The sequence below is a fragment of the Castor canadensis genome, chromosome 6, assembly GCF_047511655.1.
Source record: "Castor canadensis chromosome 6, mCasCan1.hap1v2, whole genome shotgun sequence".
In the NCBI taxonomy this organism is placed as follows: domain Eukaryota; kingdom Metazoa; phylum Chordata; class Mammalia; order Rodentia; family Castoridae; genus Castor; species Castor canadensis.
The window spans coordinates 6,757,553-6,776,361 of NC_133391.1; the positions used below are offsets into that span (position 1 = coordinate 6,757,553).

Genomic DNA, 18,809 nt, shown 5'->3' on the forward strand with positions numbered 1-18,809 from the left:
CTCTCGGACTGGATCTGCGCACGCGCAAACCGTGCTGTGCCTTTTTAAGGGTGCCTCCGACCGCCTCTGGATTTAAAGGGCCCGCTGCCTTCCCGAAGTTGGTTTGAAGGCGTCGGTGGTTGTTTGGGGACGGCGCTTTATCATGGGACCTGTGCGGTTGGGAATATTTCTTTTAATTTTGGGAGTGTACGGTACTTGGGCTAGGACGCCGAAAGAGGAGGACGATGACACAGAACGTTTGCCCAGCAAATGCGAAGGTATCTAAAAGGAGCAGCTCTCTTTCGCATCTCTCTGTCCAACCTCCTTCCTTTAGACCGAATCAAATGGACTCTGATGGGTGGGTCAGTTGAAGTCCTGAGGGAGGTTTCTGATGGAATTGGCGGAATTTAAATTAGATTAAGAAGGATACAGATGGTACCGCCCCCAAACTGTGGCACTACATTTTCCATGAGACATCCAGAGGGAGCCCGCTTTTTCTTGCAGGCTCGGGCCCCAGTGGATTATGGGAATTGTAGTTCAGGGACCGTCTGCCTTGGACCACCAACTCTTATCAAGCATCTTTAGTGTGTCTTTCCCCCATGTCACTCACTAGACCTAAATCTGAAGAGCCTGCAGGAGCGGGGTGTGAGGCTCATGCCCTTTTGACATCCCCTGCCCCGCCCTAGCAGAGACGCTCCCAAATTACAAGCTAGATGTCACCCTCAGGGGATCTGAGGGTGAGTAACTCTGCACTGAAGCTCATAAACAAATACGGAGGAACTAGAAGTTCCCCCATCAATGTGAGGCTTTGCAGAGGAAGTATACTGTATGGATTTTATAGCAAGCAGTATCTTCCCTTGCTGTACTAGTGTAGGGCCATTCTTGGGAGGTGACACACTTCAAGAGTCAGATCATTCCCAACTCTGTTGCCTCCCTGACTTTTTCATTTCTTTCTGGGTCTCTTCTCTTCATTTCACACATCACTGCATTTCAGTATCAGCGTTCTTCATGACTTGGTTTTAATCTCTTACCTCCTTTTACGTCTGAGTCCCCACTCTTCCTGCTACTTGTCCTGTCTTTCTAAACAGGCTTAATCTTGGCTGTTTTTGCTTTAACATCTCTGTGATCAGTAAGCTTTTTTTTTTTTTTTTTTGCAGTACTGGGGTTTAAACTCAGGGCCTTCACCTTGAGCTACTCCACTAGCTCTATTTTTGTGATGAGGTTTTTTTTTGGAGACAGAGTCTTGAGAACTATTTGTCCGGGCTGGCTTTGAACCAAGATCATCCTGCTCTCTGCCTCCTGAGTAGCTAGGATTACAGGCGTGAGCCGCCAGCACCCGGATACTAACCTATCATTTTTTTGGCAGAGGACTTTCTTACATTTCCATACCCCATTCCCATCCTCAAAGTGTCGGTGCTTCAGACACATTGAACTTCTTACAGTCACTGAAAGTGCATTGTCCTCTTACACATCTGTGCTTTTGCTAAGTGGCCCCCTCTTTTCTGTATTTGATAAGCTCCTATCCATGCTTCAAGATCCAGTTTAAATGTCACTTCCTTTGGAAGCCTTCTTCCTTGTCTGTCACCTTCTGCTGTCATAAACCCCTGGAGGGGAAAAGGGAATGTCTGTGTATCTGAGTGCATAGTGCTAATAAGCACATTTAGGCACTTTTGTTACTTCCACTTCTGTTTAGTTTACTTTCACTTCTGTATGGGCCATTTCTTTTTTGGCACTCACCATGTGGCAGGCCACCCACTGGGTGCTGGAAAGATAGTAGTGAAATACACACACTGTTAACTCCTAATAGTAGACAGTTTGGACCTTTGAGTGAATTTTGTATTTGTAGGGTCCATCACACCATATTGTCATCATTTGTTTATCTATCCCCAACATGGCTGTCCCATAGACAAAGATCATGGATCTTAATGTCTTTTTTATGTGTGGTACTGGGGTTTTAACTTAGGGCCTCATGCTTACTAGGCAGGCACTCTACTACTTGAGCCATTCCACCAGCCCTGTTTTGTATTGGGTATTTTGTAATAGAGTCTTGAGAACTATTTGCCTGGAGCTGGCTTCAAACGACAGTCCTCCTGAGCTCTGTCTCCTGAGTAGCTAGGATTACAGGCATAAGCCACTGACTTATCCCCATTTTAGAGGTAAAGAAATGAAGGCACTCCTGGAGCCGGTGGCTCACATGCCTGTAATCCTAGCTACTCAGGAGGCAGAGATCAGAAGGACTGTGGTTCAAAGCCAGCATGGGCAAGTAGGTCATGAGACCCTATCTCTTTTTTTTTATTATTATTATTCATATGTGCATACAAGGCTTGGGTCATTTCTCCCCCCCTGCCCCCACCCCCCCTTACCACCCACTCTGCCCCCTCCCTCTCCTCCCCCACCCCCTCAATACCCAGCAGAAGCTATTTTGCCCTTATTTCTAATTTTGCTGTAGAAAGAGTATAAGCAATAATAGAAAGGAACAAGGGTTTTTGCTGGTTGAGATAAGGATAGCTATACAGGGAGTTGACTCACATTAATTTCCTGTGCGAGTGTGTTACTTTCTAGGTTAATTCTTTTTGATCTACCCTTTTCTCTAGTTCCCCTTTTCCTATTGGCCTCAGTTGCTTTTAAGGTATCTGCTTTAGTTATGAGACCCTATCTCAAAGAAAACCTTCACACAAAAGAAAGGCTGGTGGGGAGTGGCTCGAGGTATAGCCCTGAGTTCAAATCCCAGTACTGAAAGAAAGAAAAAGGAAAAAGTGTAGAGAGCTTTTTCATGCTCTGTTCCTCCTGAACCTAACTCAGGGCAACTGGAGATGCAGAAAGGACAAACAAATAGAAGACAGACATACAGAAAGTTAGGATCAGGTGTGCTGGGCACTCAGATGGAGACACACAACAGCCTCATTGTTTCTTTTCTTCTGTATTCTTTAAGGTCTTACTTCTAAAGTCTTTCTTTGAAATCTTGCTTCTTTCCTATTCTTTAAAATCTCTTTCCTTAGACTCGCTCTGTCCATGTTTTCTTTAATCTCTCTTAAAGTCTTGGCCCTCAGACTTGCACTGTCCCGTGTTCCCTTTTAAAGTCTTAGTCCTCAGACTTGCACTCTTCCATATTCTCTCTTTAGCTTTCTTAAAAGTCTCAGTGCTCAGACTTGCACTGTCCCATGTTTCCTCTAATCCTTAGCATAACAACAGTAGCAACAGCCAGTCTCACAAGCAACCCGTAGGCAGCCAGTCAGAATCCCTCATCAAAAAAATCCTTCCATCCTCCTTCAGCTAGTCTTTTATATACCGTGGTAAACAAAGAGGTGGAGCAATAATTCTTGGGGAGGGGGAGTGACATTGTAACAAGAGAAACCTGTGTTCCTATTTCTCTGAAAGTAAACTATTTAGGAAAAGCAGATGTGCTACATTTTACCTTTGCTCTCTTCTGCAGCTGGGGCTGTGCCAAACTCAGCCCATAGATCATTGAGCACAACTGTACTTATGTCAAGTTTTCATAGGCATCTCATAATCTGCTCCCCACAAAAAAGGAACCAAGGCATAGCAAAAGTGTCATACAGCCATTGAGAGGCTGAGTTAGTCTGGCTCCAGAGTGTGCACTTGCTTGTTTGCTGCTTTTGGTCCTCTGCAGAATGAACTACTGGTGTGCCATGTTTCATGTACCCTTGGCCATCTCTCCTTACTACCAGTGTGTAAGCTGCTGAGCATGGAGCTACAAGAGAAGCTGAGTCACACTGGTCGATCTCGAGAGGTGCTAGAGCTGGGACAGGTGCTAGACACAGGCAAGAGGAAGAAACATGTACCTTACAGTGTTTCGTGAGTCCATCTTTGTGTTCATCCATCTTTCAACTGCCAAAGGAGACCAGGGAGTTCCTGAAGCATCATGGAGTTTTTCTTTCCCCTCTTCCTACAGAGAGACAAGGCTAGAAGAAGCCTTGGAGAATTTATGTGAGCGGATCTTGGATTACAGTGTTCATGCTGAGCGCAAGGGATCATTGAGATATGCCAAGGTCAGATCCTTCCCCAGGAAAGGACCATGTTTCTCAGAAACCTATATTCCCTAAGGTCCCCAGGAATATCTTCCTGTCTTTCCCTAGCTCTGGAGTATCCTCTCATTATGGTCAAGGTCCTTCATCTCATCCTCAGGGAACTCACCCAAGTTTCTAGTAGTTAACTAATATGGTGGGAAGGCAAAAGAAGATGTGGGGTGATGGGCTGGATTGATAACAAATTCTCCATCTCTCAGGGTCAGAGTCAGACCATGGCAACACTGAAAGGCCTAGTGCAGAAGGGAGTGAAGGTGGATCTGGGGATCCCTTTGGAGCTATGGGACGAGCCCAGTGTGGAGGTCACATTCCTCAAAAAGCAGGTAGGAAAAGATACCACACTGTCCCAGTAAGGTTCCCTAACCTGAAAGGGAGCCAGATCCTGGGATTTGACTGTTAGATGTCCCCCTCTGATAGGGAGAAGGGACAGAACGAGGGCTGTGCTTAAGAGCTTATTAAGAATATTGGGCTGGGCGTGGTGCCAGCAATCCCAGCTACTCAGGATGTGTAAGTAGGAAGAATAAAGTCAGAGACCTGCCCCAGGCAAAAAGTGCAGGACCCTATCCAGAAAAATCAGGCAAAAAAGGATTGGAGGTGTGGCTCAAGTGGTATAGCATGTGCCTAGCAAGCTTTGGTCCCTGAGTTCAAACACCAGTGCTGCCAAAGGATAAAAAAACAATAATAATATTGGAGGCTAATAATATGTGCTACTGCTTATTGAACACTATGTTCCTGATTCTGGGTCACATACTTTCCAGCTGCAGGTATGATTACAGGGCAGAAGCTGAGACTCAGAGTTTAACAACCTACTTAACAGAGTAGGTGCTAGTAAGTGTTTGTTGAATAAAGATCACACAGCTTGGAAGCCAAGCTTAACCTCCTGGCTACCTGCCTCTCCAATGTCAGTCAGTCACTTGCAGTAGGAAGACAGGGAGTGGAAAGCACAGAGGTGGGTCTCTAAAGCCCAGCAGAACAGATAATCTTCCTGCTCATCCACTTGACCAGTGCGAGACAATGCTGGAAGAATTTGAAGACGTTGTGGGAGAATGGTACTTCCACCATCAGGAGCAGCCCCTACAGCATTTTCTCTGTGAAGGTCATGTGCTCCCAACTGCTGAAACTGGTAAGTGTGGGGGTTGGGATCCTCTCCTGCCAGGCCACAGTTTCCCCTTATCTTCAAAACTAACATTTAAATTGTTTTCTCTCACCCCACCTAGCATGTCTACAGGAAACATGGACTGGAAAGGAGGAGATTACAAATGGGCAAAAGAAGGCAGAAGGGGAAGAGAAGGAGGAAGAGGATGTGGAAGAGGAAGAGGAGGAGGAGGAAGAGATGACCAAGACATCAGGCCGCCCCAAGCATGACCCAGAAGATCTTTGACCCTTGTCTTTGAACTCCCAGGAGGGGTCATAGAGAAGAACCCTCTGAAGTTTGAGCTGTTCCTTTTCCTACAGCTTTAAGGTGTGTTTGTGAACACACCTCACCCCAGGGAGAAAGGTGGGAGCAGGAGGTGGAAGTCTTACCTCTGCCTGTCATCCAGCCCCTTAACTGGTAGGCCTGTGTGTGGTGACAGTATTGAAGCTTTCCCCAGTAAATCATCTTTAGGGCTCCTCACCCCCACCCACCGGCCAGCGATGGTATGGAGCTATGGGCCTTGGGAAAGACCCCTTCAGGGGTCTGGTTTTAGATCTTAACAAGGAAGAGGCTAGAACAGACATTCTCTATGACCTGTGTACACTGCCTGTGTCCAGAAGCAGCAAGCAGTGAACAAAAAACAGGACATGGGCTGAGGATGAAGCAACGCTGGTTAGGTCGGTGGGGTAGGTACTTGCTCTGCTTCATATTAACTTCACAGGTGCCAATTTTTCTATATCGCTATTAAACTTTTTTTTTTTTTTTTAATATCATCTGCTCCCAGTTTCAAATGGCCGACCATGGTCGGTGAGGTAGTGTTCAGACAACGGGGCCATTTGCAGCAGTCCTGTTAGCAACTAATGGTGCTTTGCAATTTTACAGCCCAGGAGGCCGGCAGAGGTCGCGGAACAAATATAGCGAGGTCTGCAGGTTTCATAGGCCCAGGTTGCGGAACGCACCGGAATTAAAGTTACAGACGTGGCGCCGCGCTGGCTGCCATACTAGGGCTTACGGAAGCTCGCAGAGGACAAAATCCCGAGACTTCCGTGCTTTGGCGTGAGGACGATCTCAGACTTTAGTGATATGACTAAAGTCAGGTAGAGAGCGGCTAAGGTTAGAGTGAAGAAAAGGAAAGGACATCCTTTGGAGGGTGACAGGTGAGGGAGGACCTGCCACGAGATTAGCCTGACTGGAGCGGAAGGAGGGAGGGCGGGATCGCGTGGGAAACAGGTTGGGCCGTACCATCTTCCGCAGGGAGGTCGAGAGTGATACCACTTTAAGAGCTGAGGGAGGGGATGACAAAGAGCTGAGACTTGGAAGGTGCCAGTTGAGTAGTGGCGGGGCTGGCTGTGGGAACTCGGAGGGGCTGGCCAGTGACCCACGGCCCCCATTTCGTCTCTCCCCAGCTTGTCCCGCCTCTGCCATGAACAGTCTAGTGCGAACTGAGCCTCTGCTCAGGGAGCCCCCTCTGCTGATGCCCGGGGACCCCTACTCCGTGGTGGTTCTGCTGAGGGGCTACGCAGAGCCCGAGGGGATGGGCGATGCCGTGCGCGCCGATGGCTCGGTGACCCTGGTGCTGCCCCAAGCCTGGGGTCCGGCGTCCAGCCACCAAGAGTCCCCGCCCGCAGATGGTGGCGCCAAGACCGCCCTGGAGGAGGCGTCCCGCGGCCCCATCCTGGTGGACAGCGGGGGCCCCTGGGCCCGGGAGGCGCTAGTGGAAGCCCTGGCGGGGCAGGGCGTGGCCCCGGGAGACGTGACTCTGGTGGTGGGGACCCACGGGCACTCGGATCACATCGGGAACCTGGGGCTGTTTCCGGGGGCAGCTCTGCTGGTGTCGCACGATTTCTGCCTCCCCGGGGGCCACTACCTGCCCCACGGGCTGAGTGAGGAGCGGCCCCTGCGCCTGGGACCCGGGCTCGAGGTATGGGCCACGCCGGGCCACGGGGGCCAGCGCGACGTGAGCCTGGTGGTGGCAGGCACGGCCCTGGGGACCGTGGTGGTGGCAGGCGATGTGTTTGAACGCGTCGGGGATGAGGACTCGTGGCGAGCGCTGAGCGAAGACCCAGTGGCCCAGGAGCGGAGCCGAAAGAGGGTCTTAGGCACCGCTGATGTGATCGTGCCTGGTCATGGAGCCCCCTTTCGGGTGATCAGAGAAACCGCAGCCTGAGACAAAAGAGTTGTGGGAATTGCCAGCAGGAGCTGGTGTCTGGGGACAAGGAGCCTGCCCTGTATGGATGAACCCTGAGAGCGACTCAGGAAAGTCTCTCCCGGGAGGAACTGGGGTCCAAGAGAGGAAGAGGACCCGGTCCATCAAAGTTAAGTTGCTCGGCAAGGCTTGTCACATCCAGCCTTTCAGGAGGCAGAGGTTTTTTGTTTGTTTTCAGACAGGACACTCTGTCTCTGCAACCAAACTAGGACCAAGGACTTGTTCGCCTCCCTGTGCATACTCTATGGGCCTCAGTAAAAGGCAAGAATGTTTCTGTTAGGATCCTCCAGAATAAAAATAGATACTGCAGTGGAAATCTTACTGTTCTGATGTAAATGTGAAACGTTAACAGCTACTAATGGCTATTATGTGGTAGCCACCAGCAGCAATAGAGGAACACTTTGGCCAATTGCCTATTTCTCCTAGGGTGCAGGTTGCTGAGAAGGTTCCTGGCACAGAGGTCACATGACTTTAATTGATTCAGAGGATATTTAACACCTGCAGTGTTTCAAGGTCATGGGTTATAACAGTGAGCAAGCTAGACAAACTTCCTGTCCCTCATGGACATCACATTCTATTGAGAATTGTAACATAAATAAGCCACAACAATAATAGTAAGCAACTTGCAGAGTGCCTGTGGCTCACACCTGTAATCCTAGATACTTGGGAGGCTGAGATCCAGAGGATTTTGGTTGCAGGCCTGCCCAAGCAAATACTTCACAAGACTCCCCCATCTCTAAAAAGCAGAGTAAAATGGACTGGAGGTGTGACTCACACCTGCTTTGCAAGTGTGAAACTCTGAGTTCAAACCCAGTCCTGCCAATAACAATAATTATAGTAGCATCCAAATAATTACAGATTGTGGAATGGAAAAACAGGAGCAGGGTGAGCAGAGGATAGCAGAGTTGAGACGGGACTGTTTAATTTTGATTTTAATTTGAAAATCCTCCAAAATGTTTGATCAGAGAACTGCATGAGAAGAAAGCTGGCCATATGAGGATCTAGGGGAAGGTCATTCCAGGCACCAGAACTGGAAGTTTAATCCTGTGAGGGAGGATGGCTTGATCCTCTTGAGCACCAAGAAGACCTTTGGGGTTGGACTACAAAGGGCCAGGGAAGAGTCACAAGAAATGAGGGTGCAGAGTTAGGGAAAGCCATCATGCAGGAGGACCTCAGGGGCCATGATAAGGGGTTTGGGTTTATATTAAGATGAAAGCTATTGTCTTTCAAATAATCACTCCTGAGTGGAGAAGGAATAGATTCTATTCCTGCCTGGTTTGGGGCAGGAATAGAATTGGCTGGACTAGACAGGAAGCTATTTCAGTCTTCCAGTGAGAGAAGTTGATTGCACCTACCCTTATTCCAGAAGTCTTACGTTCCAGACTTCTCAAAAGCATTCAGTGGGACAGACAAAGGAGAAGAGTAAGTAAGGCTACCTCATTGTGGATGGTGAGCTTTCCTGGTGGATACTGTTGGACAGGACCATGCTGGAGATCATTTCCCAAGCATCTACAAAGGCCACACAGAGGCCAGCAAAGGCAGCTCAGAGGAGGAGCTGGTTCACATGAAGAGGAAATCAGTTATTGTCATACACAGACTTATAGCCAGTGCTGGCCAGTTTGACAGCCACAAGAATACTGGGTTTTCTGGCCAGCAGAGTTGTCACAGCTCCCAAAATCCCAGCCAGTCATCACACATGGATGGATGGAGACTGTAATGTAAACTCCCATACCCAATACCAAAAAAATAAAAATAAAACTCAGGAGGCAGAGATCAGGAAGATTGCAGTTTGAACCCAACCTGGGCAAATAGTTCTCAAGACCCTATCTTGAAAAAAAAAAAAACCAATCACAAAAAAGGGCTGGTGGAGGTGCAGGCCCTGAGTTCAAACCTCAGTACCACAAAAAATAAAAATATAAAAAATACAAAGAGTCAGTTGGTGGCTCACACCTGTAATCCCACTTTCTCTGAAGAGGGAGATCTAAGGGGTCATGACCTGGTCCCAAGCAAAAGTGAGACTCTATCTGAAAAATAATTAAAGCAAAAAAGAGCTTGGGATATGGCTGAAGTGTTAGAGCACTTACCTAACAAGCCGAAGGCCCCAAGTTCAAACCTCAGCTCCACAAAAAAGGGGAGGAGGTCCTAGGATCTCTTTCCCCTTAGCACACATGTACCCTGTGACTACCTGGTTTTGCTCTCCCTAATCTATGATACTACCAGTGGTCTGGTTCTCAAGTCTGAAGGCTTATTTCTAGTTCTCGGCTTCCCTGGCCTCCTGTGGCATTATTTTTTTCTGTACTGGGGCTTGAATTCAGGGCCTAAACCTTGGGCCACTCCACGAGCCCTTTTTTGTGATGGGCTTTTTCACGATAGGATCTCTCAAACTATTTGCCTGGACTGGCTTCGAACTGTGATCCTCCCGATCTCTGCCTCCCGAGTAGATATGATTACAGGTGTGAGCCACTGGTGCCCAGCCTTCTGTAGCATTTTGTCTGTGGTTCTGCTGTGGAAGCCCTCTCCTTAGTGGTGTGCTGTTAGTCTCTGCAGTCTCCTATATGACCTCTCCAACTCAGATTCATCCATTAGGTTCCTTTACCCACCACTAAATAAAGATTTCCACCAAACTAGAGACAGAGTTATCCAATTTATGTCTTTTCACTGTGGTGACCAGCCTGGAGGCCAGTGACACCTGAAATCCAGTCTGTCTACATGCTAGATGGTACCTGCACAAAGTGCTGTATGGACCCCAAGGTGTGCCTTTCTCTGATTCAGAGAGACACCATATTAGCCAGAGAGGCTCTGGTTTTACCAACTTTTTTTTTTTTTTTGGCAGTACTGGGGTTTGAACTCAGGGCCATGGGCTTGCTAGACAAGCACTCTACCATTTGAGCCACACCCCAGCCTTGGTTTTGCCAGGTTTACATCCTGAACTTCCATCCATCTGTAGACGCTTCTTAGGGAACTAATCCACTCCATCCTGCCAAGAGCAGAATTGTCCCAAAGTGGGTCTACAAGGTCACATGGCATTGCCTCAACATTGAATTAGCAGTGACTGAGGCTCCCCCTATTTCCCAGCAAAGGATTCATCTTAGAATAATGGGATAAGGTAGGGAGAAATAGAAAAAGGGAGAAACATTTCCTGCTTCCCATGCAGGAAGTGAGGTAACTTCCATTTTTAATCCACCTGTGGTTGTATAGACTTCCGAAGCCATCTTTATTCTTTCTAGAACCAATCAATCAATCAGCACCATCATTTTCTCCAGCATTCCTCCTTTTCTGCTGGGTGTTCTGTTTCTTTACTAATTTAGCCTTTCCTCACCTCTACCATTCTGTTATGATGGCGATGCTTTTGCCATGCATTGTAAATGAGATTTGGGCTTCAGTTTTTCAATCCAGTCTGTCCAACAACCTGAAAATTCTGCTTAAAAACATCCAGTGTTGCCGGCCACTGGTGGCTTACCCCTATAATCCTAGCTACTTGGAAGACTGAGATCAGGAGGATTGCAGTTTGATGCCATCCCAGGCAAATAGTTCAAGAGACTCCACCTCCAAAATAACCAGAGCAAAATGGGCTTGATGAGTGGCTCAAACAGCAGAGTGCCTGTTTTGCAAGCGTGAAGTCCTGAGAAGGGTAAGTGGCCATGTGACTAGACCAGTACCTTAACTTGTCTGTCACATACCTAGAGAAAAGCCAGTTGGCCAGAAAGGAAGCATGAGGGGAAAGAATTCCAGGTTAAGCCAACATCAGAATTCTTAAGTAAAGATGTTCTCAGGACAAGGACTCCTGTTCTAGCAGCAGGATCCTGGAAGACAGGGCTTGGGAAAGGAGAGGGATTGGCAGTTGGTGATCAAGGACCCAGGTTCTCTGAATTTTCCTACCTTAGGGATTTCATAATTGTAGAAAGAAGAATTATTTTAAAATGTACCCAGAATTTTTGTTATTTAGGCATGGTGAGACCAACAGACCAGGGGACAATTGCCATTGAAAAGATGGTTTGTGCTGGATATGGTGATACACACCTGTAATCCCAGCTACTCGGGAGGCAGAGGTAGGAGGATTATGGCTTGAGGACAGGCTGGGTAATGTTAGCAAGAGACCCTATCTGAAAAACAAACTAAAGAGAGTGAAAGGACTGGGGGTGTAGCTCAAATGATAGAGTGCTTGCATGTGAGGCCCTGAATTCAAACCCCACTACTACAAAAGAAAGAAAAGAGAAGGGAGGGAGGAAAAAAAGGAGGGAAGAAAGGAAAGAAGGAAGGGAGGAAGGAAGATAGAAATAGATTTGAAGTTTGGGCAAATTGTTTTATTGTGAATGGTCAAAATAGGGTCGATAAATAGCAGCTAAGCAGGTTTAAGATTGGCAAGTTTGAGCAAGGCACCCGTGGTTTACTCCCTAATCCTAGCTACTGGGAAGGCTGACATCTGAAGATCACAGTTTGAGGCCAGTTGCAGCAAACAGTTTACGAGACCCCATCTCCAAAATAACCAGAGCAAAATGGAGGTGTGGCTCAAGCAATAGAGTGCCTGTTTTGCAAGACTGAAACCCTGAGTTCAAACACCAGTTGCACCCCCAAAAAAGACTGGCTACTTTGAATAATTTCATGGGCTCTGGAATATGAGAGATGTCTTCAGTTGTCAGGCGTCTGGCCCTAAGGTGATTTAAAACAGTCAGGGAGAAGGTGTTAAGGGCTGAAGTAACCTGAATAAAGGAGGTGGCAGATGGTATGGACTCTGGACTTGGTTTGCTTATCAAGGTCCTGCTGAAAGGCAAAGCTGTTTGCTGTCTCTAGAAATTAACTAACCCTGGGAGAAGCAGTCTCTCCCAGGTCAGCAACGTTCCAAGATGATAACATCAAGGCAGGGAGAACAGACAACCATAATTAACAAGAAGATACAAGCACTTGTCGGTCCTCTTTTCATGACACATTTCACATTCTGTCTCTCAGGAAATCTCTGCCTTCAGAACATATCCAGAAGAACCTTAAACACCTCTTCCACTATAACTTGTGTCCAAGGCACCTCATTTCTCAGCTGATTACTGAGGACCCTCCAACCTTTCAGTCTCTCTGCTTCTCCCTACCCTACCCCCACCTAATGTCTCCTCCTCTTTCTGTATTTTTTGCAGTGCTTGGATGGAACCTAGCCCTTTGCACATTCTAGGCAAGCACTCTACCACTGAGCTACATCCCCAGTGCTATGGTCCCTCCCCGCCCCCCCACCTTTTTTTCTTTTTACAGTACCAAGAATGGGACCCAGGACCATGTGCATGCTAGGTAAACACTCTACCTTTGAGCTACATCCCCAGCCACCTTCCCCCGGCTTTTCTACATTCTTTCCTTTCTTTCTTTCCTTCCCTCCCTCCCTTCTCTTCCCTCCCCTTCCTTCCTCTTTCCTTCCCTCCTTTTTTTTCTTTCCTTTTCCTTCCTTCCTCCCTTCCTTCTTTTCTCCCTCTCCCCCTCCACCTCCTCCTCCTCCTCCCTTCTTCCTTCTCCTTCCTTCTCTCTCTCTCTCTCTCTTTCTCTCCCCTCAAACTCATAATTCTCCTCCTCCTGAGTATCTTGGATTACAGGCATAAACCACCGCACATAGCCTTTTTGTGAGACAGGGTTTTACTATATATCCCGGACTGGTCTTCAACTCACAATCCTCCTGCCTCCACCTCTCAAGTGCTGGGATTACAGGCATGCATATTTTTAAATTTTCTATATTACACATCTCCTAACATTCTATTTAGTTTATGCATTGTTAGGCTTATTGTTTCTTCCTGTTTTCATATGGAATTTTAAGAGATCAGGGTTTTTCCTCACTCCTCTATTCTCAGTGCCTAACCAGGGCCATGTATGAAATGGGTATTCATTATGCATTCATTGAATGAAGGAATGGACTGACTGCCAAGGTCGTGTCCTAGAAGAAGAAGAAGAGAATTTGCTTCTGGATTGGATTCTGAAATTTGGAGAGACGCCCAAGCCACGAGAGTATCAAGAGCCAGTGTCCCACAAGCAGAGGTTCAGGGAGAAGGTGCAGGATGATCCCAAGGACTCTGGACATAGGGAGGTGCTGTCCACCCAGAGCCACCCAGTACCTCACAGGCTAGGGCAGTGGGTACTTTGGGGTGACCAGCATGGACAGAGGACCAAGGAAGCAGTACTGGGGTTTGATTTCAGGGCATCACACTTGGTAGGTAGGAGCTCTACCACTGGAGCCACTCTACCAGTCATTTTTGGTGATAGGCTTTTTTGAGATAGGGTCTCGCTAACTATTTGCCCAGGGTTGGCTTCAAACTACGATCATTCTGATCTCTGCCTCCTGAGTAGCTAGGATTGCAGGTATGAGCCACAGGCACCTAGCTTCAGTGGGGGATCCTTGATGGTAGGTGGTTTCCTTTGCAGGACTGTAGGGAAGGAGAACCCACTTCACTCACTGAGCTGCAGAAGTCCTCAGATGTGGATTAAAGATGATGGACAGAAAACACCTGATCTTGGGGTTTCAAGGTCATGTCCACTACATGTTCACCAAACATGTGGTTATGTTTACCATCTGTGTGGTCAGCAGACTGTTAGCTACTGCCGGATCAGGCAACTTCTGCCTCCTCCTAGAGTCAGGAGCTCCAGCACCATGGACAGCGGCTGCCGCAGCATAGGGAAGGTGATCTCCTGTGATGAGGCTGAGTCAGGGATGCACTCCCTTTCCAGAGAGGCTGGCCTTACCTGGCTGTGGTGGATCCAAGGAGCAATCTCTGTAACTTTTAACTGCTGTGGGGGCAGGCAAAATAACAACAAAAGGCCCTCTCCAATGGAGTTTTAATGGTTGGACATTTTATTCTTTTACCCAGATAGTATCTCCTGTTTTGTTTTTTTTAACTCAGTAGAATTATCATGGCAACAATATAGTATCAGTATATATGTCCAAGGAAAATGCATTGCTTTAAAAAAAAGTTAAAAACACTATCTTTAAGTATCAAAGGACATGTCTAGAGCCAGTAAAAATAGTCATTTTGTCTCTATTTACGTAGAAGACTCTGTCTAAAAAATAAGAGTTTGTGTCTGGAAGGACTTTAATGCCAGATAGCCACACATGTATAAGAACCATTTCTTTAATCCTCTCAGCTTTGGTTATTTTTGAGAGGTCTGGCATAAGTGACTCCATTTGAGCTTTGACAGCATTTCCCACTTGTCTCCAAACTGCTTGTCTCTGAGCAGTCTCCTCTGAAGATATGTCTCCCATCTAAGTACTAGCCAGGACCAACCCTGCTTAGCTTCTGAGACCAAATGAGATTGGGGGTGTTCAGGTGGTATGAATCTTCATCATGAGGATTTGCTCTTTCCTGGATTTTGTTTGGTTGGTTGGTTTTGGTCCCATGTATTTTTTGGGGAGGGGAGTAACAAGCAGATCAGGTGAGAGTCAGTACCAACTAGACCCTTTTGGTCAAATTTAAGCAACAGAGAAGCTTAGGAGTGGCTCTTAGGCAGTGGGCTTTTAGACAAGGACAATACAAGCAAAATACAACAAAAGCAGACATCCTAAAAGCTAACCTGGTTGACACATAAGCACTTATTAGAGTCATTTTCTATGGACTTGATTGTAAATGTCCCAGAAGGATCAGAACTTTAATGACAAAAACTTAAAAGAGCCATGGTTAAAATTTTGATGGACAATTTAGCAACTAACAGAACAGTATATCATAACTCTTTGTTACCATGTTTATCTAAATTTTGTATTTTAGAAGGCTAGATTGATATACTTGAAAAATATACATACATTTAGTATACAGGAACAAGCAACAGTATCACAGTTTTATAGAGGTTATCTATACATATTAGTTTAGTTGTTGCTCTTTAAATAAAACCTTAGATTTTCTTATCAGTTGGGGGGGTGGAGAACAGTGTCAGTGACCCCAAATAGCCCAGTCACAGACACATACAGGGTACTGACTGCATTATAATCACCCCAGACAATTATTTAACCACAATTACGAGGTCATCTAGAAAATTTTACATAAACCAACTCTTAAATGAACATGACTCAGTTACCTTAGTAGTCAAAACCCCAACAAAAATTACCAGAGAACACAGGTAAATATTTATGGGGACTAAGTGTGGAGTTAGGAAACCTAATGACTGAGAACCATGGCTCAGATGTTGATAAGGGATCACATCCCAGATTGTTGACATTTACATATGGCTCATGACATACAGCAGGATCCCACCAACCTGTAGCCAATGGAGCCTCCTTAAAATAACAGGCCCAATCTGGCCATCCTAGGCCAAAAATTCCCCCCACCTGCCATGTGGAAGGAGTAGGACTAACATCTCCACTCTATTGACTCTAATAAAAACTGGAGGTCTTGACCTACAATGTAGTGCTCCTTGTTAAGTTTTGTTGTTGTTGTTGTTGTTGTTTTATATTGTATCCGGAGGTGCACTTTGACTTTCTTTTTTTTTATGTTGTTTTACATAAGTAAATCTGTATCAACCCTCATATCAGTGCTGCAGCATTCCCTGTGCTCAGCTGTCTCCTCTCTCTGTGTTTTAGTAAATTCTTATTATGATAAATCTGTGGATTAACCTGTAGCACCAAAAATTTCTGACAGTTATCTTGAAAAAACAAAAACCATTTTAAGACAGTTTTTTGTAAATGTTATTAAGAACAATAAATATTTTCAGATAGCCTTCTTGTTACAAGCTTAGAGAATTAAGTTTTAGTTTAACATCAGTACATTTTGACCTTATAAAACCGTTAGTGTAACTGGATTTTAGTCAACTCAATCACTTACATAAGCATTTATAAGCTCCATCTTTTTTTATGACAACTTTGTACCTTTTGACAACTTATTTTTTAATTCCCTGGGGGAGCTTGTCTTTATCTTTTGTTTTATTTAAAACTATTTTTTAACCTTTTATTTTTATAAACTATATCCTTACTACATATATGTATATATATGTTACCTGTTGAAAATAATTCATAAAAGTTTTTAACTTAGAGCCTTATATTTGCCAGAAAAAACCAGAAAGAAAGCAACATTAAAATTATTTTTTGTATAAAAACAATTTATAGAAAGCCCATTTGTTAATAGACCCATGTATTGTAAGAGAGAATTAAATCCCAGATTTTATATATGACAGAATGAAACAGGCTAAGGTCATTTTTTTAACTACCCAAATTTTAAGATTCTTGCTGCAGGCTGTGGCTCCCCCCTGCTTTTTTTTAATCCTCTAGTCTGAGCCAGGTTGTTAAACCCTGAATGTTATATCCTAGTGAGAAATGATTGAAATAAATTTGAAAAGTGTTTTTTTTAAGTAGCAGTAGAACAGAGTAACAAATTTTTTTACATTGATTCTATAATAAGAACCATCCTCAAGATGTTTAGATATTCATGTGTAAAAAGCTTAAGCAGTTTATAAAAGAGAGCTTTAACATAAACACCCTGGTTTTTGTTACCTTGAATATCACATTAACTTTATAACAGCAGTTTAAGAACCATTTTGAAGATACTTACACACAGAGTTTTGTAAATTAAGCATGCCAGAAAAAATGTCCAATTAAATTTTGCCCAATGCTTTAAACAAGTTAACACACACAAAAAATTAGAGTATACTCTCAAAAAAGCTTTTTAAACCACACCCAGAGGGCTATCTGGTGGAGTGGTAGATGATGCATCTGTTCTCTTGTGAGTCTTCCTCTTTGGAACTGAAGTTTTGTTCTGCATCCCTTAACCTTGGTTGTGGCTATTGCCTGGGAAAAGCTCAACACCCCCAGTACTGGAAGTTTCTTGCATTTTACCCAAAGTGCTTTCTTTCTACTTGTTTTGTTCCCCATCCTGTCTATCTTGCTGGTGAGAAAACCCTGTAGGTGTTCAACCTCCCTAATTCCTGGAGATGTCTCACATACTTTTGCCCTGTTCCCTAAACCTAAGAGACATGGTTTCACCCCAGATAGGATTACTAGGGTGTCTGCTGGGAGGTGGTCATGCTCCCATTCTGCCTTCTAAAGGCAGGCCTATTATTCAAACAGGTTCTTACCAGTCTGATGGGCAGGGCTCCCAATCGGATCCTGAACCTTCTCTGGGTTCCTTTGTGCAACTGAGACTTGGCCTCCAGTGTGCCGGGAGAGGCAAGTCACTCTGTCAGATCAACAGGTCCGCTGGCACCTGGCGGGATGCCTCCCAACAAACAGGTGACAAGGATATGAAAATACCATCTCCAAATCCTGGACAAGAGCCTCCAGAAATGTTACAGGAATCTCAAACAGAGACAAGGGACACCTAGGTTTTTCAGGAAGCAATACTTATTAGTGTGCTGGCAGCAGCTCAACAGATTCACATCCAAAGGCTGAGCCCCCAAAACAAAGGGGTTTCACCTTATATACCCTTGCAAGCAGGTTACAGAAGCAAAAAGCAAGGTTTAAGCCATATATGGTTGCATGCAACTCTATTGGCTACTTCATCCCCCAGTGCTATGTGACCTTCTTCACGTTTAGATTCTTTTAAGTTTTATCTCCCTGCTATGCCATCCCCTCCCCCCACATTATCAGAACACAGACTTGCTTGTTTCTTTTTTGTGGCCCTTCCTTCCTGCTACAGTATCTCAAATCCTCTGTCATATGTCATTATATTTCCAATTGATTTTATGTTTGTAGTCTTGGGATCCTGTGAGTCACAAGGAAGCTAATAAAACTGACAGTGCATGAAAGGAAAGACAGGAGAAGGCGCAACATCAGCACGGGTTTTATTCAGGAAAGAGTCTGAGAGGGGAACCCCAGCAAGAGAGCTAGAGCCCACTGCTACACATAGGCTTGGGCTAAATATAGGGTGGCAGGGGAAAAGTACCAGGAAGGTCACTAAAAAATACTGCTGCTGGGCAACCAAGAAAGATAAACTGTGGTTAGGTCACTCTGCTCAACTTTCCTTGGCACCCACCTGGAGATAAAGGTTAACAACTGTCCCTTTATCAGTCTTTGGGGTTCAGTAGAGAGTTTCCGGTAAGCCATCTGCAAGGGGGGAGGGGTCCGGTCCTAACATGGCTATCCTTACTCTTTACCCTAACACTCTCAAGAGCTAGAGGTGTGACTCACATGGTAGAACACCTGCTTAGCAACTACAAAGTCCTGAGTTCGAATCCCAGTACTACCCAAAAAATGTTGTCTCTCAAGAAACTTTGCCACTTCAGTCATCAGTCTCATTGTCTGTGATTTTCATTCTTTGAAATTGTGAGACAAAGACCCTGGGCTCAGACAGAACAAGTAGGTAACACCACCTTGACTCATAGACTTCAGTTGCCTCTTCATTGTTCTCTGTAATAATCCATGTTGACTGTCTCAGGTAAATATCCTATACCTACATTGGAATCTGTCTTGCCAAAGTCCTCCCATTATAAATGAAATTTATCAATAATGCTACTACAATAAATATCAAATACATTCTATGGCAATTCACAAGTAAACAAC

The 18,809-nt window shown here is 45.4% G+C and overlaps 2 protein-coding genes across 5 annotated transcripts; both read left to right on the forward strand.

The window, feature by feature from the left end:
* Positions 1-3: 3 nt before the first annotated feature.
* Positions 4-6,655, forward strand: Cnpy4 (canopy FGF signaling regulator 4). 4 transcript variants are annotated; one of them, XR_012448783.1, is made up of 7 exons: positions 10-257; positions 3,669-3,795; positions 3,893-3,989; positions 4,226-4,348; positions 5,031-5,148; positions 5,243-5,487; positions 6,567-6,655. XR_012448783.1 is itself a non-coding variant. In XM_020171629.2 (6 exons), the coding sequence occupies exons 1-6, from the start codon at positions 143-145 to the stop codon at positions 5,404-5,406; spliced, it is 744 nt and encodes a 247-aa protein (XP_020027218.1). In that variant the 5' UTR covers positions 11-142; the 3' UTR covers positions 5,407-6,655. The 4 variants fall into 4 exon arrangements, 3 of the variants coding, with proteins under 3 accessions (XP_073931698.1, XP_020027218.1, XP_020027219.2); XM_020171629.2 differs by having other exon boundaries at positions 11-257; positions 5,243-6,655; XM_020171630.2 differs by having other exon boundaries at positions 52-257; positions 3,611-3,795; positions 5,243-6,655.
* Positions 6,584-7,682, forward strand: Mblac1 (metallo-beta-lactamase domain containing 1). Its single transcript, XM_020171633.2, has one exon. It carries the CDS (start codon positions 6,584-6,586, stop codon positions 7,325-7,327), a length of 744 nt encoding a protein of 247 aa, XP_020027222.1. The 3' UTR covers positions 7,328-7,682.
* Positions 7,683-18,809: the final 11,127 nt, after the last annotated feature.